Source organism: Acytostelium subglobosum (genome assembly GCF_000787575.1).
Source record: "Acytostelium subglobosum LB1 DNA, scaffold: scaffold9, whole genome shotgun sequence".
Classification (NCBI taxonomy): Eukaryota; Evosea; class Eumycetozoa; order Acytosteliales; family Acytosteliaceae; genus Acytostelium; species Acytostelium subglobosum.
In genome coordinates, this window is record NW_012236524.1 from 1,059,276 (window position 1) to 1,086,954 (window position 27,679).

At 44.2% G+C, this 27,679-nt stretch overlaps 11 protein-coding genes across 11 annotated transcripts; 4 read left to right on the forward strand and 7 right to left on the reverse strand.

Annotated features, from left to right (window-relative positions):
- Positions 1-2,562: 2,562 nt before the first annotated feature.
- Positions 2,563-4,644, reverse strand: SAMD00019534_053350 (hypothetical protein; the record flags this gene model as incomplete). Its single annotated transcript, XM_012899806.1, has 3 exons — positions 2,563-2,733; positions 2,805-3,719; positions 3,781-4,644. 3 exons carry the CDS (start codon positions 4,642-4,644, stop codon positions 2,563-2,565), a joined length of 1,950 nt encoding a protein of 649 aa, XP_012755260.1.
- Positions 4,645-4,971: 327 nt separating this feature from the next.
- SAMD00019534_053360 (hypothetical protein) lies at positions 4,972-5,289 on the reverse strand (the record flags this gene model as incomplete). Its single annotated transcript, XM_012899807.1, has 1 exon — positions 4,972-5,289. A coding segment is annotated over one exon (318 nt), but the record flags the coding sequence as incomplete, so codon positions are not given.
- SAMD00019534_053370 (hypothetical protein) lies at positions 5,055-5,276 on the forward strand (the record flags this gene model as incomplete). The annotated part of the gene is made up of 1 exon (XM_012899808.1): positions 5,055-5,276. One exon carries the CDS (start codon positions 5,055-5,057, stop codon positions 5,274-5,276), a length of 222 nt encoding a protein of 73 aa, XP_012755262.1.
- Positions 5,290-6,067: 778 nt separating the features above from the next.
- SAMD00019534_053380 (hypothetical protein) lies at positions 6,068-7,240 on the forward strand (the record flags this gene model as incomplete). The annotated part of the gene is made up of 3 exons (XM_012899809.1): positions 6,068-6,651; positions 6,711-7,036; positions 7,095-7,240. The coding sequence occupies 3 exons, from the start codon at positions 6,068-6,070 to the stop codon at positions 7,238-7,240; spliced, it is 1,056 nt and encodes a 351-aa protein (XP_012755263.1).
- A 117-nt stretch (positions 7,241-7,357) lies between these two features.
- On the reverse strand, positions 7,358-10,783 carry SAMD00019534_053390 (hypothetical protein; the record flags this gene model as incomplete). Its single annotated transcript, XM_012899810.1, has 8 exons — positions 7,358-8,012; positions 8,077-8,271; positions 8,337-8,937; positions 9,012-9,254; positions 9,326-9,729; positions 9,796-10,223; positions 10,310-10,562; positions 10,656-10,783. Coding segments are annotated over 8 exons (2,907 nt in total), but the record flags the coding sequence as incomplete, so codon positions are not given.
- Positions 10,784-10,993: 210 nt separating this feature from the next.
- Positions 10,994-13,408, reverse strand: SAMD00019534_053400 (hypothetical protein; the record flags this gene model as incomplete). The annotated part of the gene is made up of 5 exons (XM_012899811.1): positions 10,994-11,123; positions 11,205-11,293; positions 11,371-11,447; positions 11,520-12,399; positions 12,470-13,408. 5 exons carry the CDS (start codon positions 13,406-13,408, stop codon positions 10,994-10,996), a joined length of 2,115 nt encoding a protein of 704 aa, XP_012755265.1.
- Positions 13,409-14,248: 840 nt separating this feature from the next.
- SAMD00019534_053410 (hypothetical protein) lies at positions 14,249-15,739 on the forward strand (the record flags this gene model as incomplete). The annotated part of the gene is made up of 2 exons (XM_012899812.1): positions 14,249-15,308; positions 15,390-15,739. Coding segments are annotated over 2 exons (1,410 nt in total), but the record flags the coding sequence as incomplete, so codon positions are not given.
- On the reverse strand, positions 14,534-14,824 carry SAMD00019534_053420 (hypothetical protein; the record flags this gene model as incomplete). Its single annotated transcript, XM_012899813.1, has 1 exon — positions 14,534-14,824. A coding segment is annotated over one exon (291 nt), but the record flags the coding sequence as incomplete, so codon positions are not given.
- A 3,983-nt stretch (positions 15,740-19,722) lies between the features above and the next one.
- SAMD00019534_053430 (hypothetical protein) lies at positions 19,723-21,462 on the forward strand (the record flags this gene model as incomplete). Its single annotated transcript, XM_012899814.1, has 1 exon — positions 19,723-21,462. A coding segment is annotated over one exon (1,740 nt), but the record flags the coding sequence as incomplete, so codon positions are not given.
- Positions 21,463-22,168: 706 nt separating this feature from the next.
- SAMD00019534_053440 (hypothetical protein) lies at positions 22,169-25,533 on the reverse strand (the record flags this gene model as incomplete). Its single annotated transcript, XM_012899815.1, has 4 exons — positions 22,169-22,649; positions 22,719-22,831; positions 22,909-25,042; positions 25,112-25,533. The coding sequence occupies 4 exons, from the start codon at positions 25,531-25,533 to the stop codon at positions 22,169-22,171; spliced, it is 3,150 nt and encodes a 1,049-aa protein (XP_012755269.1).
- A 669-nt stretch (positions 25,534-26,202) lies between these two features.
- Positions 26,203-27,264, reverse strand: SAMD00019534_053450 (hypothetical protein; the record flags this gene model as incomplete). The annotated part of the gene is made up of 1 exon (XM_012899816.1): positions 26,203-27,264. The coding sequence occupies one exon, from the start codon at positions 27,262-27,264 to the stop codon at positions 26,203-26,205; it is 1,062 nt and encodes a 353-aa protein (XP_012755270.1).
- Between the last annotated feature and the right edge of the window lie 415 nt (positions 27,265-27,679).

Sequence of the window (27,679 nt, forward strand, 5' to 3'; positions counted from 1 at the left end):
TACTTTGCCCTCGACGGTGAGGCCGCGGACATGTTTGCTCTTTCTCGTGGGGGCAGATGACGAAGGGTACGACCTGAACAGTCGTAGTATGAGCTTGAGCTTCTTGAGGTAGTCGTCTGGTAGTAAGGCGACGCCTGGGAAGAAGATGCGCAATTCGTAGAACGAGTCGCGATGGGGAGGGGCGACCGTGTTCATCGGGGCGAACCTCGCTAAAACACTGTCAAGTCCCATGTTGCCCTGTAACCTTAGTGTATCGACGCTCGACCTCGAGCGATTGATTGACTGTGTAGAGTCTTGCTAAGGACTTATTCAGAACGAAAAACAGTTAGTAACTGTATCGCTCGTTTCGGTTTTTTTTATCCCACTCCTGGCGGAGGAGGATCTGGGCTAGGAGATACCATGTCTACAAGTTGACTAAAAGTACATAAAAAATCTCAACATGAGATAAAAGTTACGCCCAAAGGGGGGCTCGAACCCCCGACCACACGGTTAAGAGCCGTGCGCTCTACCGACTGAGCTATCCGGGCAACTGTGAAGGGAATACATTTTACATCGGTTAAGAGCCGTGCGCTCTACCGACTGAGCTATCCGGGCAACTGTGAAAGGAAAACACTTTTCAACTGCTTTATGTCGTTACAAAATTTTTCCACCGAAAGGACTTGTGGACTTCCATATATCATTTTATATTTATTATAATTACTCCAGAAGAATAAAACCTTATCTTGATCGTCTGATACCAGGAGAGCTAATGTGTTTCCGATAAGTCTCCATCTAATCGAAAAGTTATCATATTTCAAGGTCACACTTCAGGAATTCCTCAAGGGAGTCTCTATCTTTGGATTAATATGGCAAATTGTATTAACATGCTAGTTTGACGATTGATAACTACAGATAAAGAGATAATTATTATTAAGTGTTGATCATTGATCAGTTATATGACAGGGGGGCAGAAAGTGGGCTGACTAGTTTCCTTTTAAGGGTGAGGAAAATGACCCCAATGAATTTTTCCAAATATTTTTAATAGGGTGCAACTATGAGTTTGGCACACTTTCCCGAGTCCCCCGAAGTGAGGAAAGCCTGAAGTGCTGTTGGGATTGATTGGAGTAAAAGCAGAAGATTGTCGGGCATACTTTCATATATGTCGAATTCAATGCCAATGATCAAATGCTCCAGTGAGACCATTGTTGTTATGGATAATGTGTTTTGATCTAAAAAAGATTCTCTCGAGGAATGGAGAGAACTTTGATATTCTTGTGATGTATCAAACTGATAAAATTATCTGAGGAGAAATGAGGGCAGAGTAGTGTCAAGTTTGTCACTAATAATGGAATGTGTCCTGGTTGGAGAGGTTGATTGAAATCATCACCAAAGGTTAATTGTGTCACTGATGGTGGAATGTGTCCTGGTTGGAGAGGTTGATTGAACACTCGACCAAATGTCAATTGTGTCACTGATGGTGGAATGAGTCCTGGTTGGAGGTGTTGATCAAAAAACACCGGAAGTGTCAAAACTGCAACAGAATGTGGAATAAGACCAGGAAGAAGTTCATATTTGAAAGAAACGCCAAGATCTAGATCGATGACTTGGGAAGGAATTGAACCGACATGAAGAAGATGATCATACCACCCGGAAAGTGTTAAACTTGTCACAGAATGTGGAATGTGGCCAGGAAGAAGTTCACGATTGAATCCTTCACCAAGGAATAAAGTTCTAACTGACGATGGGATGTGTTCAGCTTGAAGAGGTTGATTGAAATATTTAGCCAATTTCAACATGGTGGAATGTGTCCTGTTTGGAGGGGTTGATCAAAGTCACACCCAAGTTCAAGGTGTGTCACTGATAATGGAATGAGACCAACTTGAAGAGGATGATTGAATCTAGGGCCAAACTTCAAGTGTGTCACTGATGATGGAATGAGACCAACTTGAAGAAGAGGTCGCTTATCACGAAATGTAAAGTGTAAAGCTGAAGAAAGAAGGGGACGATTACCGAGTTGAACCTTTTTCCTTTTGGGTTGTTGAGAGGTCTTGAAGCAATTATTCAAACCTGTGATGCTCGTTTGTTGTTGGTATATAGATTTGCTCGTCAAGAGAAAACAGAGTGTATCGATATAATCGAGATAAGAAGTGATTTGACGGAGTATATAAATTGACAGTGATTCCATCGATGATGGCACCTAATTTATCTTTATATATTTATATCACTCCAATCATTACTATGAATGTTGTAAAAAAACTTCATGATGTAGTGTTTTGAACACCTGGATACCTGATTGGCTACTGGTGCCAATGTTCCCTCAATGTCCAAAGCCGCGCGGCAACTGTCTGTGGACAGTTGGGTGATATATTGTCCAGTGGGTTGGCAACATTAATTGGATACTGTCCATATCACTGAATGAGGAGACTTCCACGAGTCATGATCATGGCAGTTAGTGTAAATGGACATAAACTAGTCGACTCATGTTGTAGGGCCCTCGGCGAGGCAAGAGTCGGTCGAGTCCTATACTCATTAATTTGGCAATTACCAAGGTATGCGTTATGTTGACAGGTTATAATAATAGTACTACATGTGATGTGACTTTAATATATAATGTATCTTGCCAACGATCTCAGCAGCAACTGGATGAGACTTGGCTTCATAGAGGTAGGTCTTGCCATCGATATATTCAATTGTGAAGTGCTTTGGCTTCTCTGCCAATGCGACCTTTGCAATATCCTTTATCATTCTTGTTGGCTATAATTGATTGATCGAAAATTAAGAATTAATATAAACGACTGGCAATTACTACCACTACTACTACTTACTCTCTTTGTCTCTTGTTCCTTCTTTAGATTGGGCGACATGTTTGTGATGCGCTCCTTGTCAATGCCAATGATCCTCTCTTGTTTTGAGCCATACTTCTTGAGCTTGACCACCTCGTACTGCTTGTATTGGTAGGCCAAGAGATCGTACCAAAAGATGTCTTCATGATCGCCTGTGTTATCCTCGCCAACCAGCATGGTGCCATCACCGCTCATTGACCTTCTAAGTTTGGACACCAGTACAATCTCCAACGATGTCAGCTTGTCCAGAGTCAACTCGGGGTCAATCACGCTGCCATTCTGCTCAAAGTGATGCTCGGCCATGATGAGCTTTCTCTTTTTGCATGTGTTCATTAGTAGCTCCTTTAGCTTCATGTCGGGCTGATAGGCTACCTTGGTGATGCTCGAGTCTGGCAACGTTATCTTGACCAGTGCGATCGTGTCCAAAGTGCCAACACTGACACGTCGGAGATGGACCTTGTCCTGCGGTACGGCCAGGGAGGTTGGTCGTGGCTGTACACCCGATGAGGAGCGACGTCGCTCAGCCTCGTACTTTTGATTGAGACAGAGAACAAAGACCTCATCCTTGAACTTGTATATCTGCTGATTGGGATCGAGCGTTGGGTAGTCCTCGTCTATCTTGCCGTCGTCGTCGGCAATTCGCAAGAAGTAAGCCTTGGGGTCGGGATAGAGGAGGTTGGTGGAGCTTCCACTGCTGCCAGTGCTTCCAACACTTGTGCCAAGAGTTTGTTGCTGCTGTGGTTGTGGTTGTTGATTCTGCTGCGAGAAGTATGTCTTGAGTGCTGCAGCAATTGATTGGATAACTGTTGCCTTGTCTACGACACGAACTCTTAGCATGCCAATTGATCCAATGCCAGTGTGTATTGACAGTTGCATTCCCATGCCAGGTGGTGGTATCTAGGTAGGTAGAGAGTGAATTAGTAAGTGAATGAGTAAGTGATGGACAAGATATACTTACAATCTCACCATACTCTGCGAATAGGTCCTTCTCACTATCGCTTGGTCTCACGAGTTTGGTAAGGAGGGAGTCGGGAGTGGTGTTTGTGGATGACTTGGACAATGTCTCCTTGACAAACAAGAACACAGGAGTGTTGTTACTGCTAGGGTTTGTGCTGTTGTTACTATTACTATTACTGTTACTATTGTTGTTGTTGCTACTTGTTACACTACTGCCAACATTGTTGGTGGTTGTTCCAGTTGTCTTTATACTATTGTTGTTGTTGTTGTTGATGATGTTCTTGTTGATTGTGTTTGTATTTGTGTTTGAGTTGTTTGTTACACTACTACCTGGATTGTTGTTGTTTGACTTGGCGCTCATCATTGAACCCTTCAATTCACTTGGCTTACTTGATTGTGAAGCTGAGAATGTTACTATCTTACATGTTGGTTTGGTATTATCTTTGTTGTTGTCTTGTGGCTGAGCTTGTTGAGTTTGTTGAACTTGTGTTGTTGTTGTTGTTGTTGTTGGTTGAGTGGATGGAGGAGGCTTTACAGTTGTGTTGTTGTTGTTGATTGTAGAGGATGGAGGTGGTACTGGTGATGTTGTGCCACTACCTCCACCTCCACTACTACTACTATTATTTGTTGTTATTGTTGTTCCAGTTGTTGTAGTAGGTGTCTTATTACCACCTACATAGATCAGATTACTATAATCCTTCTCTAGACTCTTACTATAAGGTATAGATTGATCATTTGTAGAGTCGTCATTTGAGAAGTTATACAATTGTTCTGCAATACTATCTCTCTTTAATGACTCATAGAACATCTGAGTCTTGTATCTAATCTGTTCGACCACTTCATCAATCTCACAGAATACTGCCATCGTGTTCTATTCTAAACTTCTATAAATATCTTCTCTCTCTCTCTCTCTCTCTCTCTATATATATTTATATGTTAATGATTAATACTGATGATGTATAATGTATAAGCAACAACAACAACACTATCGAGTGTCATTCAGTCAGTCAGTCTGTTGTGTGTTTGTTTGAGTGTTGAGTGTTTGGAGTTTCAAGATAGAGTGGTTGTTCTGACTTCAAGACACATTCACACCCACTTCAAGCACCCCAATCTTCAACTCAACTCGACAAAGACATAGACAACAACAATAATAAATTATTAGCAGAAGAAAAGATAAAGTTGTATATCTTTATGTGTAATTGTTATGGAGTGGGGGATGGTTGGTGGTAGGTTGGAGTGGAGGGTAAGATTCCTTTAGAACCAGTGACCACCGTGATGATGACCACCGTGATGATGACCGTGATGACCATGATGACCGTGATGATGATGATGACCATGTCCAAGCTCGACGTGGAGAACTGGGGCGCCAATGACTGGTGCTGGGAACACACCTGGTGCACCGTATGGATGAGCGGCGGGGTACACTACTGGAGCGGTATAAGTTGGGGCGACATAGTCGTAATGTCCGTGATGATGGTGATGATGACCCATATTTGATTGATTGATTTAGTTATATATTAAAATAATTAATTATTTGTTAGTTTGTTTGATTGATTGATAATGTATTGTATGATATTGATTTAGAGTTGACCTTGGATGAGTATATATCCTCAACTACGCCATCAATACTTCCATTGATCTTTGGAACTCAAGTGGGAATTGTTTGTGTTGTGCACGGAATCTCACCTCTATTTTGTTGACACAAGGTGACAATGCTCTTGAATTCTTAGGTCACGGACCACACAACATTGTTGATATTATTGTAAATTATCTATTCTCAGTTTAATTCAAATCTTCATAGTCTAGGTGAGGCCAAGAATGTAGAGAGAGAGAGATACTTTATATGATAATATCTATCGGTGTCCAACAGCGAGGGGATATTCATAATGGACATAGTCAAGACAATCCTTGACTACACATTGATCTTTACAAGTACTTGTCATTGCTTTATGCCAACGATAGATTATGACATGAAAAGACAAATATAATTATAATTAGAATGATGATGATGAGGTGACACGTGACAATGAAGTTAGTTGTTAATTAACTTGGAGGAGGACACTAAATTAATTGTTGTTCATTCATTGATTGATTGATTGTCGTTTGGTAGGTCCGACCCGATAAATGACTTTCAGACCCAACAGAATCATTTGGAACCCTGTCAAGTAACCTTTAGGTTGGCACTAGCATCACCAAAAGTCGCAACAACTATAAATACATGATAAGTCCCAACACTTACTCATCATTCTATTCATTCAAAGTAGTAAGTATAGATTGGATAAGGAAGCATGGATAAGAAGAAGAACATGGAGATGGTTGGTGCGGTGTATGAGCTGGTGTCTGGATTCACGAGAACAAAGGCATTGAATGCTGCTGCCAGTTTGAACATTGCCCAACATATTGGAGAGAATGAGAAGAAGTCTGTCAATGATATTGCCAAGGAGATAGGTGCCAACAGTCAATCACTCTATCGCTTGATGAGAGCACTCACTCATATGAAGTGTTTCCGTGAGGAGGATGTTGATGAACATCAACAACATGATCAACAACAACATGGTATCTTCTCTCACACTCCATTGTCATTGGCTTTGAGACAGCCTGAAGTAAGGAACATCGCATTGATGCGTGGTGGCTATGGACAGACCCAGGGATGGCAGAACCTGGTGGAGACCATCAAGACTGGTCAGTCAGATGTCAACAAGACACTTGGTTATCCAGATTACTGGGCATTCTTAGAGGAGCACACTGATGAGGCTGCCATATTCAACAACTCCCTGGCATCAGTGACCAACATGTTAACTCCTACCCTTGTCTCTTTGGGTGACTACACCAAGTTTGAGACTGTTGTCGACCTTGGAGGTGGACTTGGAAAGTGAGTTTCCCATATCTCAATCACTCAATCAATCAAACTAACATCATATCATACAATAGATTGTTAAAGGGAGTATTGAAACAGAATGCCAACATCAAGAATGGTATCAACTTTGATATACCATCAGTGATCGAGAAGAATCAACATGAGGTAGATGTTGACCCTCGTTATAAAGATCAAGCTGGTGACTTCTTTGTAGAGGTACCTGCTGCAGATTGTTACGTACTCAAGAGTATCCTACATGATTGGAGTGATGCCAAGTGTCTGGAGATATTCAAGACCATCTCAAAGTCAATCAAACCAGGTGGCAAGGTCTATGTATACGATTACATCAACTCACTCTACACCAAGAATGAGAAGAACTTCACTCCATGGAATGACCTTCGTAAGTAATAGTGTAGACGATGTATTGAATATTTAACTTACACTCAATCAATCAATAGACATGATGGTGATGTTGAATGGCAAGGAGAGGAATGAATGGGATTGGCAATACTTGGCTGAACATTCTGGATTCAAGATTGAGTCTGTCAAGAGACCAGAGGGACAGGGCTTTGCTCCTCCCTTGACAATATTCACCAAGCAATAACATACAAAACAATAACACAATTGGAACAACATACATGAAAGTATTGAGGGAGGGAGGGATATATATATTGTTGTTGTTGTTGTCGTTGAACATCAAGCCTTGATGTTTCTTATCTTATGTATCCCACATGTGGATTACACCATTGCTGGTTCCAGTGAGGATGGTCGTCTTGCCACTCTGAGAAACATTGATCGATTGGATGGGTTCATCATTGACAGACGAGAAGTCCTTGAGCTCGGTGCCACTGGCCAGCGACCAGAGACGTAGTCCTCGCTCGCATCCCACCAACATGGACGAGCCGTCCGTGTCGAGACAGTTGATCTGATCGTCGATGAAGCCGCTAAAGATCTCGGAGCCCTCAACGCCAATCATTCGGAGACTGCCGTCGCTGCACGAGACGATGTAACGCTGGCCGTCGGGTGTGAAGCGCACACAGGTGACGGCGCCAGAGTATGAGTGGATCTTGCTGATCAGGCTCAGCTGGCGCAGGTCGTACAGGAAGATGGTGCCGTCTTCCGCGCCGGCAATGCACATCTGTCCGTTGGGACTGATGTCAATTGAACGAATCTCGGACTCGGCGTCGATAAAGTCCGCCACTGGCACCTTGCCAATGCTGATGCCCACTGACGATGGCATCACCTTCCACACCTTGATCGTTGAGTCCCAGCTTCCAGACACCAGATACTCATTGTTCATTCGTAAACAAGATACAGCGTCATCATGTCCACTGAGTGTATCCTGTATACTACCATTAGCAACTGAATAAATATATCTATGATTGATCGTGTTGGGTTAGTGATTGATTGGGTCAGTGATGATTGAGTTGATGTCCATACATGTTGTTATCCCATGAACCAATGACAATGTGCTTCTCATCACTTGACAGTTGACAGGATGACAATGCCAGCTCACAAAGGTTGAGTGATCGTATCTGTTTCTTCTCTTGCGATGAGTATATCTTTAGTGAAGCATCCTGTGACACTGAATATATAATGTCACCATTCTCTGAGAGATATAATGATGTCACCTTGCTACAGATTGATGATGATCAGTCAGTATGTGTTACACTTCAAATGCAAACATGATGTAGACTTACTCCTTGTGATTCTTGAATGAATTCTTGAGAGTTAGTCCAGTAAGTGCACCCCAGTTCCTGATGGTCACTGGGGAGGCGGCACGGTTGTTGGACTGTTGATGCTGTGATCCATTGCCGGCAACACCTCCCATGTTCATTTGACCGAATGATTGATTGAGTGTGTCTGACGAAGAGTTTTGTGCTGATCCATTGCCACCGGCACCAAACTGGAATGAACTGGTCGAGCTATTCAGACTGCCACTGTCGTCCACGTTGAATGAGAGGTTGTTGAATGAGCTCTGCGATGACTCACTCATTGTGAGATTATAGTTGCGCATGGCCAGAGGCAGACGCTGTGGATGCGGCGTCTTGAAGAGTTGGCGAGGTGTCTGACCAAACTCATTGATCTGTGCCTCGAGGCCCTGTCGCTCAAAGGGGTCGGTTATAGACTCGATGTCCACACTGCCCTCGTACGTCAAATGATAGAATAGGTTGTTGGCCTTGATCGCTTCGTCTCCCTGTTGTTTGAATCCAAATATCAAGTCGATCCAGTTGTGCAAGTTCTGTGATACATATTCCGATTCCAATGCCTTCCTCATCGTTATAATAAAGTCATTTGGGTCTGAAGCATCGTACGTACATGTTAGAGTCATAGTTCCATCCATCCATCAATCAATCAACTCCAACATAACATACCCTTGGCCCATGGAGGCAATATAACATCATTGATGGCTTTGCCATCTTGTCTAACACCCAGCTGGAGGTGCTCACAGTTCAGCAGGAACTCGCCACGATCTGATGGTTCGTAGAACTCTGGGATCAACTCCTTAACATCTCCCGTGCTATTGTAGACACTGTGCCATGTCTCTTCCAGTGAGTGGAACATTCTGTTTGGTGAGTCGAACCTTCCATTCTGCAGTCTCAACATGTACTCGGGTGCTAAAGTGATTGAACGAGTGAGTAAGAGGAAACACCTGATGGCATAGATGTGTCCGGTGACATCGACTTACCTTGTCGAACGAGGTAGTATAATACATAGGCTGGCGCAGAGTAGTGAGTGCCGTAGAGGAACTTGGGCTGGTTTTCTGGAATGTGATGGTAGCGTTCTTGGAAGGTGGCCAGACGTTGTTTGTTGAGTGCACCAATCGGTTTTGAGAGGTCACGGTAGATGGCTGGGTTGGCCAAATCGAGCTCCTTGCTCGTGTAGTCACTGATCACCCATGGGAACACTGGATACTGCGTCAGATCGTTGTAGGTCCTGCCTGCCAAGCTGTTCAAGTACATCAAGTACTCATAGTTTGATATGATTCCATTCTGCCACTTCAACAAATAGTTCTTCTGTTCATTAATATGAGGTATATTCTTACACAGCTCGCCAGTCATCACATTATAAACCTCATTCCTTATTTGAATACTATTGTTTGATTGATTGAGTGTGTTAGGGATAGTTCCATGATTTGATCGATCGAGGTCAACTTACTTCTTGAATGTGAAGAATATTGATGTCTCATCGTCAAAGAATAGTTCGAGACCAGTCTCGCGAAGGGAGTGACGTCTCTTGAGTATCTTGATGACGCTGTCCAGGTTGAAGTGATTGATTCGTTGCGACTCAATGTTGTTCATTGGTTGGAAGTAGAGTCGTGCGTTGGTCACGAGGAATCTACCGGGGTTCTGTACCAACGGTGATATCTTACAACATTTCGTCTCCAATATATTGCGCTCGTTCATATCGACCAAAAGACTGTAGTCCAGCTGTAGTCTACTCTCACGATCCTCTATCAGACTCTTTATCAATCGCTCGTGGTCCTGTCGATCCTGTCGTGCATACGTCAAGAAGTCCCTCATATTGCCAAGGATCAAGTCGAGATTGACGTAGTTGAGTGAGAACTTGAACATTGCTTTGTTAACCTGTTGTTGTTGTTGTGTGCGTGGAGTGCGTGGCGTGCGTGGCGTGTTAGACAAGACCTGCGACTCAATCACTCAAACAAACATACCTTTTGGAAGAGGTATGGAGCATTGACATTGTTATCCTTCATCTCAATGACTTGATTGGTTTGAATATAGAATAGATCTGTCTTGGCGAGGATTGAGAGTGGATGACGCTTCTGATAGAGGTTGTTGGGATTGGATCCTAGTTGATCAATGTTGACCATCTCTTTGAAGGGGAACTTCATAATTGGGAACTTTATATCATCGGGCTCAAAGAAGATCGAATGTGAGCATACCAATATCCTACCCTTTATCCTCCTATACGTGAGTTCATGAATGAATGATTATAATCAATTGTCAATGAATGTATTCTGTACGATTGATTGATTGATTGAATGATTGATAGCATACTTGGCCCATGACTCTTCGTCTGTGTCTGCAGAGGGATAGTAGACTGCGCTGTAATCATCAAAGTAGTACTCGCCCTCATCCATTAGGATGAGATTGAACCTAAACTTTGGTTTGTTGACAGTAAACATTATATATTGTTGTCGTTGTTGATAGTAAGATGTTGATGTACTACAACACTAACTAACTCCTATTACTACTGAATGAATGTATGAATGAAAGAATGAATTCAACAACCCATTCATTCTTGGGTGGTCGCGTCTCTCTGACAAAACACCAAAACAACAAAAAGACGAATTACCCATCCAGCGACTCATTGATTCTCAGATGAATCAGATCAATCATTCCTCTTTTAATATTGATAGAGCAGAGGTTATCTTTGGAAGGTTAGACTCGGTCATTACATCGAATGAACACTCTCTCTTGATTGTCTCAATAGCATGCTCCTTTGGTATAATCTCTTTCTCCAAACTATACGTGATTAATAGATTGATTGATTGGTTAGTTCACTAATTCAGGAAACAGGTATCCAGTCTGGCTTGACAAACTTACGATATGACATATGATCTTGATGACTCGTTTGGATGCTTTAGGAACTTGTTCAATGAATGATTTGTTTGAAGAATCGTTGGTATTATCAGCTGGTGGATTGTTGTTGTTGAAGTTAGTATGGGTGAGTGAGCTGGATCAATCAATCAATCAATTAATGGAAACATACATTCTGCAATGAACATCTATATATATCGTTGGATATCTTTATCGCTACTGCTCGTAGGTATAATAATGTCCAGTCGTCTAAAGTAATAATGATAGAGGTAAAGGTGAGTGATTGATTGAAAATGAATGAGTGAGAGATGGATTACATACTTGAGAATGGTATCAACTTCCTATCATCCTTGATGATATCTTTGATTGCCATGTGGAACTCCTCGTATGAGAGTGATGGCGTCTGCTCTTTGAAGATCTGATGCATAAATATACTGGTGTCGATGTTGGATGACATGGTCTGTCCATTCTCTGACAAGAAGAATCGCTCGACGTATACTGGCTGATCACGTGTGTACATCGTCAAGTATCGATTGAGTGCTCCAATCACTATTGTTGGCGTCTGTGTATGCCATCGCCTCTTGATCAGTCTTTGGATAAGTCGTCGATACATTGCATTCCAGTTATCAAACTCCATCACCTGTTCGCGACTGCCCTCCTTCTTGGCATTGACGTTGACGTTGACAATTCCCTCGTGGCTAGTCTTAAAGTGCGCCTTGAGCACCGAGGTCTGGTGCTGGAGGTGATGGAAGATGTTGTCGCTGGCGCTCTGCGCCGTGCTGATCAGGGGCAGCCACTCTTGGCTGTAGTGTGAATGATTGATTGGGTGGATGGTGTTGGAGATCTTGATGGGGATTGGGTGCGAGAGGAAGCGCGTCAGCTCCTTGAACTGCGCGAGGTACTCTGTGTCGGAGTACCGCTTGATGGCGGGCAGACTGGGCATCTCCTTGGGCTTGAACACCTCGGTGAACGCCTGCTCCAGTGCCTTGTACAGCTCATTCTCCAGTGCCTTCTTGATGTAAAGGTTCATTCCAACTGATTCACTCGAGTTGGGATGTGTCAACTGTTTGAGTAGCGTGCTTGGCTTTGATGTCGATATGTTTGTAATCATTGTAAGAACACTCAGCGTCCTCTTGTGGAGCTGCTTAACGCTGTTCTGAATATAATTCAATATCTGTTCCCTATTGTTCTTGATATATATCTAATTATGTTTGATTGATTGAATGAGTGAGTGGAATTATTCCAGATGGTCGATCAAACAACAAACATACTGAGAATATCTTGTTCCAACATTCCTTTGGACCAGAGTTGACTGTGCAATTGTAGACCGTCTGGATTTCATCGCGTATACTTTGATTGAGTGTGTTGATGTCGATGGGCAGACCCATCTCAGTGTCCTTCCTGCCACGGAATCCAATCCATCCGTGAAAGAGATGCATCTTGCGATTGGATATGATCTCAGCCGACTGCTTTGGCTCGAGATAAAAGTTGTCCAGCTTGGTGAGAATGCCAAATGTTGACTTTGTGAATGGGTCAATGCGCATCGTGACTGTCTTGTCGCCCTCGGCCATCTCTGAGCCACGGTAGATCTCCTGGCAATGCGCGACCATCTGCAATGACGGGTCGACGGCAGCATAGAGTGTCTGTGCTCGCTGGACGATCAGTGGGGACAAGTCGCCATACTCTGCCTTGTAGCTGATTGACGGCAGATCGATCAGACGAACGTTGTGCAGGTGTGGCGAGGCGACGATGATCTCGAGAGGCTGCTCTAGGATGGCCTCACGCGGACCCCAGTGCTGGCACATCTCGCCCATCTTCTTGGCAAAGAGCACGGGGTCGTAGAAGCGTCCACCGTTGCCCCAGCCGCCCTGCACAAACTCAAAGTAGGACTCGCCAGTGGTGCGCACGCACTCGATTGATATGATACGCCATCGGTTGCGAGACATGGACAGCAGATCAAATCCAATGAGTTCGTCAATGATTGAGCTCTTTCCACAGCCCTCGTAGCCGACAAAGAAGACGCTGCCCATCGATCCTGGCAGCTCATTGTGGTTGAGCACTTGATACAGCGACTCGATCACTGTTGTGCTGCTGCGCTCGTCAAAGGGTGGCGCATCGGTCTGCGACGTATGGCGCATCATCTTTACAAAAAGATCGCGCTGCTCGTCCATTGGCACCTTCTCCTCCGCCATGCCCATGCGCTCCGTCATTGACTTGTGCGCGAGGAAATGATTGGTCACAGTAGACTTGCCCAACTTATTTGATCGTGATTGCTTTGAAGCAACATTCTCCTTCTTTAACAAGTTGTTATACACCTTGTAATCGCTATGTTCCTTTATCGTCTGTTCATCCACTGTCGTATCAGATGTAATGCTTGTGGCACGACTCTTTCGTTCCTTTGTCCTCTTTGATTGTAGTTGTGATTGTGATTGTGAATGTGCCTGTGACTGTGCTTGTGACTGTGATTGTGATTTTGATGGTCTTCCTCTGCCCTTTGAGGAAGTTGTCGATGTTCTTGAACTTGATGTCAAAGTAGATGTCGATGTCGATGTCAATGTCGTCGATGATGATGGCGACAAAGATGTTGTGGAGTATCCATTATATTGTTGTTGTTGTTTGAGTATATTATTGACCAAGCCAATTCTACTTGATGATTGATGATGCCTTGATAGCGAGAGAAGGTCAGCGTGTAGACTCTTGCACACTTGAATAGATGATGTTCTCAGCATCTTTGTCCAAGCCAAGTTGATCCAATCCTATCCTCCGCTACTAGTAATACAACAACTACAACTACTAATACTGCTACTTTGTGAGTGAAATGTAATTATGATGCTGTTGTTGAAGTTGGAGCATTGTCAAAGTCATTAGTGGGCATTCAGGTATCGGGCGAGGTGTCTCCAGCCCCACTCGCCTGTTTCGCTTTTCTCGTTTCAAAGTCTTTCAAACCCAAAAAGAGAGCGAGTCAACTTGAATGAATGCATGATTTGAGATCTTATGTATTAATCTAATTGCGCACTTAACTTATAAATAATAATAATAATATATATATATATACACATATAATGGATACTACTACTACATCGACAACGACGACAGAAGTTGCACAAAGTCCCGATGTTTTAATAACAACAACAACACAACAACAGTGGCCAGCGGTAAAGCCACTTGAGAGACCTTTGATGTTTGCTTTCCAGATGGAGGACCCACAGCCAATCAAGTACCCATGTCTAAGATGCGACTTTGTAGTGTTTGACTCAAGAGCGATTCTCGAACATCTATTGCAAGAGCACAAGTTGGTCATTGGAGATGTGAACTCTGTGGCCAACTTGTCATCATACCTCGAGCATTGGCGCAATGTGATGCGTGGCAAGCCCATCGAAGATTACACCACTAGCATCAACGATAAGCACACGGACAAGCCCGACGAGATGTACTATCTGTTGAGCGATATCCTGCCTGAGGACCAGGAGCTGCGTCGCATGCTGCAGACCGAGCGTCTGATCTTCATTCTGGAGCAGCAGCACCGCGAGCGCTCTGATCAGCACTTTAGCAGCGTGTGTCCAATGTGCCCGGTCGAGTTCCGCGGTGACCGCGCTGCCGTCTCGACGCACATGTTTGAGACGCATAACTTTAACATTGGTCTGCCCGACAACTTGGTCAACATCAACGAGCTGCTCGACCTGCTGCGCACCAAGTACGACGCCAACCAGTGTCTGTTCTGCGAGAAGACGTTCAAGAGCCAGGTGGTGCTCAAAATGCACATGAAGAAGAAGAAGCACTGTCGTCTGAATCCCAACAACACCGAGTACGACCGCTTCTACCTGCTCAACTACATGGAGCCCGGCAAGAACTGGGAGGAGCTAAAGAAGGAGGAGGAGGAGGACAGCTCGGGCGAGCAGACCCCCAACAACCTCGACCTCGTCAAGCAGGTTGAGAGCGAGGGACACGTGTCCACTCAATGGGACGACTGGACAGAGGACAAAGACGAAGACCAAGAAGAGACCGTCGTCTGTCTCTTCTGTCCCAACGAGTTTGATGGCGCAGATCTTGTATTCCAACACATGGTCAATGTACATAACTTTGATTTCCACGTCATCCGAAAGGAATGGAGTAAGTGTAGTCGTGGCGTTGAAAGATTGGAGTGAGTGTAGCCAGAACTAACACAACACAATTCTAATACTACTCCTTTAGAGCTGGACTACTATGATACAATCAAGATGCTCAACTTCATTCGCAGACATCAATATGAGATGAATTGCTGTCATTGTGGATCGGCGTTTGAGAGTGATGACTCGTTGGAGAAGCATCAGAAGGATGCTGGACACTGTGGCGTCATGCGCCAATTGGATATCTGGCGTGATGCTCAATATTTGCTGCCAACCTACGAGAACGACAGTCTGCTTCGTTCATTCGAGGACTTTGACGACAACGAGGACAAAGAGTACGAGTGCAGTGAGCAACAATACAGGGAGGAGTTGCTTGGATCTCTTAAGCAAGAGAGAGACGAGGTCCTTGTGCGTCTGGGCGATGTCAACCTTCGCATCTAAGCGCGTATTACAGTCAATACAATAAACAAATAAATATCTTGGAGAGATAACAGAATAAATATTTTAATGTTGTCTTTGCAGCAGTGTCCACGCGCGATGAACAAGTCACTGGATCAACACTCGAATGTGAGACACATTCGCCGGCGAATAATAGACATCAGTCGAGTGTTTATTGACCAGACTGGTCATCCTTGGTGCATTATTACTCGCCAGCGCAAGGATGATGAGCACATGATCGGTAAGATTGTCGAAAAGTATGTTCGCTCCTCAGCGGACCATCATCCATCTGATGTATGTTGGACATGTCTAGCAAAGGTAGCGGAAGAATCTTTTGTTGGACTTCGATTGGAATTCTTATCAATCTGGTGCGTGGTTGTATCAAAGTGAATGGTTGGTGCGGGGGGTCATGAAAGGGGTGTCGCGCGACCCTCATGTTGGGTCAGGTGTTATGAACGTGAGCTTGTTTCGGTCTTTTGCGATGCTATCTTTGTCGACTACTTGGTGAAGCCCATTTCCCGAACAGAAAATAAGACGGATTATTGAAGACCCTCTGCGGGCATTGAGCCTCCTATTGACATTTTGCGGGCCAAATTAATACAATTCACCGAAGTTGATGAAAGTGTGGGCTGTTTGCTATGTCGGGACCTTGCCTGCACAAGCATGTCCAGCGAGGTCCCGAGGGTAGTCGATTCACTCATCATTCATTTGTTAATTTTACATACATCCTGGGTAGATGATTAATACCAATCAAATCTATCAGCATGTACAGTGTTAGGATGATGTAGCTGGGCACCGGGCCAATGGGGCACAGACAATCAGCTTCAATTAACCCTCAAACCATGCAAGGGGTTCCTAAGCCGGGACAGGCAAGCAAGCGACCACAAGATCCATCACCCCCAAAGTGATGCGTGATTGGGTTGGGTCATCGATGCGAAAGCTTGTGGAACATGGATGTCACCTCCACAGCTCAAAAAGTGAGTGTCCAGATGGACCAAACTAAAGTTTAAAGACCATTCAGGTTAGCTTAATTGAATGGTCATTCATGATTCTACATTAGGTCAAAGGAGGGAATATTAAGGAGTGACTTTCGTTGGACAGCCATCGCTCATCTTCCCCAAACCCAGGGATTCTCTTTCTAATCATCATCCAGCAATAACAAACATCTTTTACTTATATTATAATATTGTCAAAAAACAAACAAACATACATCAACATCAACATCAACATCAGCTTAGAGTTTCCCTCATAATAAATAATTACGCTCCATTGAAACATATACACAACAACAGGTAATGACAATGATGATGACGATGACATTCGCATGGGGTAACAACTGCAACCCCACTACAACATGTGGACATTCAGGAATATCCCTGATATGGCCATCAAAATGACCAATCTTACCAACTTACCAACACTCTTCACACAAACATACAACACGCACAGCCATCCAGCAGTACATACATACTTTCCGCAATAGTAGTAGTAGCAGTAATATTTCCCCTGTTTATTTGACGCATAAGGTAAGTCAACAAACATCAATCAATCTACCAACATATCATATATGGTTGTTGTTGACAATGTTTGTTGTCAATGTTGTTGTTGTTGTTGTCGAGTATACACCAATCACTATATCTACTCTTATAACCGTCCAAGCGACGACCAACCAACCAACCAAACACATCCACTCTATTGTCATTGTTTCGGTGAATGAATGTTATATATATCCTTTCCCCGATCAAAGGATCAAAGGAGGACTTACACGAACATTGTTGTCTGTTTGTTTGTGCACGGTGTCAACATCTTTGATGTTCTACAAGCCCCCTGGGCCTACTATCTAGGGATGTACAACGCACTGACACAAAGGAGCAAAGATACAACCTCGCTCACTGCTGTTTGCGATTGGATATAGACAAATGCCATCACACATCATCACAACCTTCCCTTCCTTTTCCCCCATACATACAATACGTTTCGATTCATTCGCCATATCTATCCATCCCGCCAACCAACCAACCAAACGACCAAACACCACGCACGTTCGATGCACAACTTGATCGACTGGCTTTGCTTCACCATCAAAAACCGGCTCACGCTCGGTCCACACAACTGCCTGGACTGCTGAAGGAACGGCTTCTTTTGTTTTTCAAAGTCACAAAACGCTCGCCCAATCCCGGCCCCGCTAGTCCCTATCAAAATGTGATTGGGCACTTGCTTGGACGGACTGTACTTTTTGGACGGGCATGGGTCTTAATGTGCCCGGTGCGTGGTGCTTGACCAGCGTCTTCAGGGGCCGATCGTTGTTGCTGAAGGAAAATAGCAGCAAGTTGCCATCGTCACCCTTGGTCGGTGATCCTATTTTAATTCTTAATTAATGTTTGCATTGTGGACTGGGTTTATTTTTGGTCGTCGATAAGGGATACCATCAACAGCTTTAGGTGTGTGTGTTCCTCGACACGTCCAACAAGACGACCAAATCAACAATCACCTCAAACCAACCACGCATGTGTGTATCCAACTCCCAAAGTATCAACCCCTCATCTCATTCATACATTCCTCCTTTCCTTCCTTTCTTCTTCTTCTACTTCTTCATTAACATTGATCCATCCATCCTGTACTCGACCAATATTCTTGTTATAACAACAACAAACACAACAAACAACAATCAACATCGACTTCTTGATCGTCGTCGACAACCAACGTCATCAGCAGAAACAAAACCAAAGTATGTAAGTCTTCCTTCACTTCATTTCATTTTCTCCATCCATATCCACAAATCAATTCCAATCACTATGCACTACAACCGCCATCCAATCACCAGATGGATCTGATCCATCGCGTAACTCTTGTATTTGTGTCCTTTGGACATCCACAACCAAACAAACAAGCAAACAACCAACCAACAAACCAACCAACCAACGTGATCGTTAAAGTTGTTTTTTGTTCATGGTTCCAATATCACACCTCACTCAACAACAACAGTAATCTTTCGATCAACCACCTCATCAACCTTCCTTCTTATGTTGTTGATGTTAGATGTTGTTCGTTGGTCCATCCATCCATCCAATCCAATCACATCTCCAGTGTTGGCCTCAAACACACACAAACACTGTTGTGTATTCGATCACAACACCTATCTCACACAAATATTTGTGTTTTGTGTGTGTTGAAGCTGATTGGTGATTGTCGACAACTCACTTGTGTGCATGTGTGTCGGTTTAATCTCACCCCTTTGTGCTACGCTTGGACGGGCAGCGCGTGGCACCCCCCGCAGGGAAAAGACAGCCAGCCTACCTGGCCCATCCATCCTACCAGTCCCATCCATCACCATATGGCCGGTGGCATTTGGACGGTCCAGTGCGCTCACTGGTCACACCATCATCGATGCTGCTTCACATCAACCCTCACGCCCATCCGGCACGTTCCTTTGCGCCGCAGAAAACACACAAATGAGGGGGTGATTGAAGGATTGATGGCCAGCTGGCTCACTGATGGAGACAGACATACAGCGATGTCGCTGGATGGATGGCTGGTCTGCCATTTATGTAGCGCTGCAACCTTATTTGTGGCCCAGACAGTTCCATTTCAACCTTTGTGACCTCGTGTGTATCTATCTGTATTCTATTCTATTCTATTAATTATATATACTTGTATTATTACTTCTACTTATTCAAGAGCCACAACAATAATTCCATTCTTTCAATCAATCCAATCAATCAATTATCCCATCTATTCCATCCATCCATCCATCCATCATCATTTTCCCTCCATTTCCCTGCTTGTATAACATCTTAAAATATTATTATTATTTAAATACTCAATCGTACATTGTATTAATATAACCAATCAATCAATCAATCAATCAAATAGACACCAAAGTACAAAACACTAATTATATATATTACTTATACAAATACATTATATACATAATAATAATATAATATTTATATTACATCTTCATACATACTACTTTAACGATGACCATGGTAGTTGATCGAATGAAGATTGGATTCATGGTAGGAGGTGGTGAAGCCGGAAGTGTCCACGACAGACATTTGTTGCCGCCAACAAAAATTACAGACAACAACAACATGTCTCAACAACAACAACAACAACAACATAGACATTTCAACACAATTAAAGTACCATCACTTAATATCCACAACAACACCAGTAGCAGCAACAGCAATCCTTCATCCTTAACAACTACACCTACGATTGGTAGTACATCAACAACATCCTCTCCCTCCATCTACTCCCTGTCATCACTGTCATCATTATCATCATTATCATCCATCAACAACAACAACAACAACAACAACAAACCAACTCAGAGTTCAATAATAGACTCAAGTTACCAACAACAGTTTTCCTCTCCATCTTCCGCTTCTTCCTCCCCCGCACCTACACCATCTCTCCTCAACCTCAATCCACTGCACAACATAATCTCATTCAAGAGCTATGACAATGTCAACAACAACAATAGACAAGCATCATCCAACCCATTTACACACAACAACAACAATGAACACAACGGCTTTCTGCCTGCACGCATGACAAAGTCTGACTCAATCGAGGAGGACTTATACAAGAAGAGACCCTTCCAATACAATGGCAATGGTAGCAACTACTCCTACAATACAACAACCAACAACAACAACAACAACAACAGACAGTTCTCCCCTTCAAATTCACCAAAGCATGATTCCCTTCGTACTACACCATCGGGCTCCTCATTGAACACTTCTCCCTTCTTGTCGCCACAGTCGTCAGAGATGATGTTCATGAACAACAACTACGATGATTACCCTTCGTCGCCATCGGGCTCTGAATCACCACGCTCTGGAGACGAGTTTGGAAACAATGTCCGCTCGCTTGCCTGCGACAGACATAGCAAGTGGAAGAAGAAGTGTCCAGACACCTGCAGCGATCGCACCTCACCTGTTGAGTTCCACCCACCAACTCGCAAGTTGTGGTCGCAGGAAGAGTGCTGTCAGCTCCTGGAGATGGTCTTCCAACAGGACCCGCACTCGGTCAGTCCACGCGAGAGCGAGCTGCGATGGAGAGCAATCTCCAACTCTCTGGGGCGCACGGTGACCTCCACTCGCAAGAAGTACATGCGTCTGGTGAACAAGTGGTCCCCAAGACCAATGACGTCGTCTGTCCATCCCATATCCAAGTTGATCGAGAACAATGAGAAGAAGCGCAGGGCCGAGAATGCCGACCTGCCCATTCCCTCCTACGCACCCCCACCAATGAAGGAGCAGAAGCTGGTGCACCCAACTCCCATACAGCCTGCAGCACAGTTGCCATCTACCGGTACCTCATCCTACGGTATTGGCGGCCATCATGGCAATTACAGCATCAACAACTCAATCGACATGACCATGTCCAACTATCTCAACCAACATCACCATTTGCCCTTCCCTTCCTACGCTGCCAAGAAGGCGGACCAGCAAGCCAACTCATCTGCCTCCAACCTTTTGTTGAACATGAACAGCAACAACAACAACAACAACAAACTTGGCCACAATGATCATCCAAATAACCCATTCAAGTCATTGGGAGAGGGATCTATCGCATCGCCAGCGCCACGTCGCGTCAAGAAGCCGATTGGACGCCCACCCGAGGCCTGCGAGCAACATCGCAGCGAGCACCAAAAGTGCCCCAAGGGATGTCCATTCCGTCCCAACTTGGCAGCCGGCATCATCAGCAAGTGAGCAACAAAAGGCTCTTCTACCCCCCTCCTCCAACCAGGACAGCTCTCCGACCGACAGCTGCGCCTCACGACGAACTCTTAATAATTAAATGATTTGTCTTTATCTCTCTCTACTACCATATGATTTGAGTAACTTTTGACTGGAATGGGCAGGCAATCGCCTTGGAGAACTTTGGTAAATAATAGTTAGCTTGCACATGATCTATCTTCATCAATTATATTAATATAGTTTATTTGTAATAAAGAGATAATAACAGCAACTCTATCACAGTGTATACACTTACTTGTAAACACTTCCAGAGAACTTGAAATTGAACGGAATGGATACACTGTCTCATTATCCTCTCAAACAGATAGTATCATCGCTGAACAACATTGACCAGATAAGTTTATCACTCACATGCAAGACACTATTTGGTGTGAAAGACCTCATACTTTGTGCTTCAAGCATATAACAACATCAAAGAAAACCTGTCGAATATTTTGTCACTATCAATAAAGTACTTGGAAGCTTGTAGCAATTGTCTGTTGTATTGGTCTTTCAAAAGTTGGGAAAATGTAATCCAAAGTTGCCTGACCATTTGGACAATAACATCGTTCATTCCCTCTATCAACCAAACAAATATTACAAGTCGAGCGCTTGCTCCATTCAAACATGTTGGGTGGTTTAATCTCTACACTAGTGGTTGTTGAGTGATGGGTGATCACTTTCGTGTGTTTGGCGCCATCCTCTCCCATTCCTTCCTGACATAATCGATGAATGTCATGCAAGGTTCGGAGAAGTAGTCCTTGTCGAATACCATACAATGAGGGTTGTGCTTCGCCATCTTGTTTGCCCTATCCTGGCACTCAAAGAAGTTGAATAGATCTTCAGACTCTCGCAAAAAGCTTGACAGTCGGTGATTGCTGTTGCCACCAGTGCCTCCAGTGCCAGTGCTACTGTTACCGCCGCCAGAGGTGTCACGTGGTGAGGGCAGTGGAGAAGAGGGTCCAGTGGTGGGAGTAAGAGGTATTTGAGAGGAGGTACCAGAGTGGCTGACCTCCATTGATGAGGATGATGAAGAATGTGACGAATGTGTCTTGTTTGGTACAGAGTATTGATGCATTAGATCCCTCCTTGAGTGCTTAAGATGTTCTTTCTTCAGATTGAACGACTTGGCATAGCAGAAGGATGCACATTTCAAACTGTACAAAGGAATGTTGGTCAGAATGCGATGTACTTTGCGTCAGCCTGTGCCCTAATGAGATACATACAAGTATGATGCGCTTGCTTCCAATTTGAAACCGATGGCAATGTTGGCAATACCATCAAAGAATGATCCAATAGATGAAAAGTAGGCATAGGTCTTTGTCAAGTCGTCGATGGACTGATGGAGTGACGTGTGATTGATTGAGTGAGTGATTGATTGATTCCTGAATGGAGTGGCAACAAGTTGATACATACTGTCATAAGATGAGCAATGAGAATATACTTGAGACCAATCTGAAGGAAGAGTACCAAACATTCTGTTTCGCCAAACTGATGTAACTGTTGTGCAGAGGTCTTGAGATCTTTTGATTCGTTCTTGAGTCGATTGATGTCGTTTCGATGTGACTTCTCCTCCTCTTTACTCAGCTTGATGGGTACCACGGCCGTCTCCTCCATGGCCAGCGTGTCCAGCGTCTCCAAAAACTCGCGTCTATGTTGTTGAGCTGCGCTGGACAGTCTGTCCCTCGACTTCTCCTTGTCTCTTCCTCGCTCCTTGTCCTTGTCTCTGCTGTTCCTTGGCTTGTCCTTGTCCCTCTCTCTATCTCTATCTCTGTCGCGATCTCTCTCCCTTTCCTTCTCCCTCTCCTTCTCTCTTTCTCTCTCTCTGTCTCTGTCTCTGTCGCGATCTCTTCCACCACCACCGCCACCGCTTCCACGCTCCCTGTCTCTCTCCCTATCTCTCTCGCGTTCACGTTCTCTGTCACGCTCCCTCTCTCTGTCTCTATCTCTGTCGCGATCTCTATCTGATGATGGTTTCTCCTTGTCCTTGTATCTTCCATCTCTACTATCTCTGTCGTCGGCTCGCTTGCCCTTGTCCCTGCCATTGCGACTGGATGACCGTCGTCTAATGCCATTCTCCATCTCGATGTTCTTCTTCTCCTCCTCGGTCACGGCGAATGGATTGGAGGGTGGTGAATAGTGAGCCACCTCCTTCTTCTTTGAAGACGCGTTCGTTGGTGTTGACTCGCTTCTCCTATCCTTCTCCTTATCTCTCTCACGCTCTCTATTATCTCTGTCGCCTCTATCTCTGTCACCTCTATCTTTGTTGTCCTTGTCTTTGTCCTTGTTGTTGAAGCTTCCTTCCCTTTCCACTGCCTTCTTCTCTTTGCTTCCTCTGCTGCCGTCTCTCTCCTTGTCCTTCTCTCTATCTTTGTCCTTGTCTCTGTCTCTATCTCTGTCCCTGTCCTTTAGAGATCCACCTGCAGGCTCAATATCCATATCTGATTGCGTACTACTACTACTACTCCCACTCTTTGTCTTGTGTTTGGTGGATGGGGAGTCAGTGGCGATGCTGGTGCCGTCGATGGTTTTGAGCTTCTTGTTGGCTCTGCTGCTGCTACTACTACTGGACTCCTTGTCATCCCTGGTCGGCTCCTTAGGTTTGGCTGATGTATTCTCGTTGATGGCTCTGTCACCAAACAGGTCATCTTCATCCTCTTCACCCTCATCACTTCCAGTGTCCAAATTAATGCTATTGTTGGCTGAACGTGTTGATGGTTGGTCGTCCTGAGGCAGTGCTCTCTTCTTTGTTGTGCTATTGTTGTTGTTATTGTTGTCATGGTCCTTCTTTTCAGGTGTTGTTGCTTGTTGTTGTTTCTGAGGTGTTGGTCTTTGTACATTGCTCGATGATGATGATGGTGTTGTTGTTACTTTGGTTGATTGTGCTGCTTCGGATGGTGTTGTGGTCGCGGACGGTGTGGTGGTAGTAGTTGAGGAAGATGATGTGGACTGTCCTGCAGCGGCGCCAACAATATTCTTACGCTCAAGCTTGATTGTAAGTTTCAAGCCCTTCTTGGACTCCTCCTTTGTTGATGTTGATGTTGTTGACGTTGATGCTGATGTTGTGTTGGGTTGCTGCTTGATTGTTTCGTTTGTGGATTCATGTGTCGTCTTGGCCTTTGTTGGTGTCTTGTCACTTGTTGTTGAGGTAGATGATCCGGTAGTCGTCGAAGTGCTTTCAGGCACTGTGGAAGCAACAGTAGCAGCTGATCGCTTGTTGGTGTATGGTTCATCGATGACCTGCTTCGATTTGGCTGCGATCGAATGATTGGGCTTGTGCGGCGGCGGTGGAGAGTTTGGCTCATCTTCATCCATGTTGTTGCTGTTGTATATCGTCTCGCTGGAACCACTGTCATTGATTGGGGAGAGCATTGGCCCGATTGGACTGGTCATAATCTTGAGGATTGATGACACGGTCATTGCCGGGGTCCGCTTGGTGTTGGCGTGTCCGCCGCCACCTCCATGCTTCCTGTGCTGTTGTAGTTGTGACTGTCTTTCGCTCGCTGCGCCCTCCTGTTTAATCGTGATTTGAACTGGTGTCCTATACTCGCTGTTGTTGTTGTTTGTGTTGGTTAGTTCGTGTGCAAGAATATGCATATCGACATGTTAATTAACCAACTTTTTAGGCCTGGCCTTGTGATGTCCATTGCTGTTGCTACTGCTGCTGTTGCCGCCACTATGGGAGTTACTGTTGGCACCAATGTTGTTGATTGGCGGATTGCTGATAAGGTCCAGGAATGACACGTACATGCCAGTTTGATCGACACTGTTGAACTTGTCCTTCAGTCTTGACACGATCAGGTCGATGTGTGACTTCTCTTCGCCCTCCTCCATTTCATCATCCTCATCTCCTTGTTGCTGCTGTTGTGATGACGATGTTTGCGTACTATCTTGTTGTTGTTGTTGGGAATTCGTTGAGGAGTATGGGGCCATGACCACATCCTCTACATCCATATCGTCTACATTCGATTGATTGATTGATGCAGCTGCGGCAGCCGCCGTCGCAGCAGCTGCCGATGTAGTATGTCTAACGCTGTTCATCATTACTATCATTCATTCATATATATCTGTCTCTGGTCCTGGTCTTGAGTTGTTTTAATTGATTGATTGATCGATTGATCGATTGATCGAGTATGATGATTGATTGATTGATTGACCCTGTTCGAATCTGAATGAAGTTATTTACAAAAGGTCTTTGTTGTTGTTAGTGTAATGTATTAGTAATCTTAGATAGTCAAAATAATGCAGGGGATATCGGTGACTTACATCTCACCACCAATTACATTGACATTACACAACCCCTATCTATATATCCATATATATAACTGATCTGTATCTTTATAGTTTGTGTTATTTATATATATCTCTTTTACTAAATATATCTGTCAATGAGGTAATGAAAAAGCATGTGATCACAAAGTTTGTGTTCACAACAAACACACAATGTGGGGAGTGTGTTGTGTGGGCTTACAAACCCAATGGTTGTTGTTCATGCCTAATGAGGTGATACAGATCAAGAACAAGAAATGAATGACATGTCTTTTATAACTACTCATTCAATTATTTGTTTCAATCCCAAGAAAATATACATACAAATATATACATTTTATAAATATGGAGAGTGTTTATTGATGACTAATAAGCGATGACATCATACACCACACACAAAAAAAGAGTAACATTGTCTTAACAATGTCAGTCTACTACTATCTACTTGGTAAAAATGACAAGGGATGTCATGTTCTCCTTTGGAGCGCGCTGAACACGCTCAATCTTCAATCCGGTCTCCACAGAGATATGCTCCCAGTTGGCCAGAGTTCTCTCCTTGCCGTTGCACAGTTGCAGCATGTTCAAGTCCATCCAGACAACACTTGAAAGATTCTCGTTCTTCTCATTGCTGAGCAAGAAGTCGTAGACGTAGATCTTGGCACCGGGCTTCATGGCACTGGCAATAGACTTGAGGATCTTGACTGAGCACTCATCGTTCCAGTCGTGAAGGGTGTTCTTGAGTACGTAGCAGTCGGCTGCTGGCACCTCCTTGAAGAAATCACCTCCAACCTCCTTGAATCTTGGATCCAACTGCTTGTTGCGAGCCTCGTTAAGCTTGTTCTTCTCAATGACGGTTGGAAGGTCAAAGTTGATTCCCTCCTTGATGGTTGGGTTGGCGCGGAGGATGGCCGAGATGAAGGTTCCTTGTGATCCACCAAGATCGCAAACAGTGTCAAATTTGGTAAAGTCACTCTGGGCAACGAGCATTGGTGTCAACTTGTTGGTCAGGGCAGACATGGCCTTGCCAAAGACCATCTCGTCCTCAGGACGGGTCTTGAGGAACTGCCAAATGGTTGGGATGCCTCCGAGGACTTCAGTCAGATCAGACTTTCCACGCTTGACAGTCTCTGGGAACACTTCCCAGGCACGGTAGTTGCATGAGAGTCCTGTCATCATGACGAGGTCACGGAAGTTGTCCTGGGCCAAAGCGGTGGACAGACGAGTGTTCTCAAAGACACGGCTTTCCTCGGTCTCCTTGAATATTCCAATCTGGCTGAGTGCACGCATCAGTCTGTAGAGACATTCCTCATCACAGCCAACTTCGAGGGCCAGCTTCTCACATGACTTGGGCTCGGCTCCAATTGCAGCGGCAATGTTCAATCTAGCAGCAGCGACCAAAGCACGCGACTTTTGGACTGCGCCACCAGAGAGATCAATCAACTTATGCATAAGCTCAGCCTCCTCTGCTTGCTTCTTCATAACTTCAGGGGTCATTGGCATCATCTTTATATATTTTATGTAGTAAGTATATGATATGTAAGAGTTTGGAATATGAATATGGTATTGGTATTATTATTTATCAACTGTTTGTAGGTATTTATTAATGATTAGATGCCCTGTTGGTCCAAGTATAAATAATGTCCAGGTATCTGATGATTCCGCCACATCAAGCTGACACCATCTAGCCAAGAGTATCAACTTACAATGTGATGATGTTGTACTCGTCTGTGTCATAATAATATGTGTTCCTATCTAGAAACATACCCACCCCTTCCGATGTTGGAATAGTCGTCGACGAGCTTTGGCCCAGGCATCATTATAAGACCATCAAACAAATTGATTGATTGGTCATTTATTCATCATAACATCTACTGTCATGATACATGTTCTGATAAATGTATTACTTATGTTAGCCCAG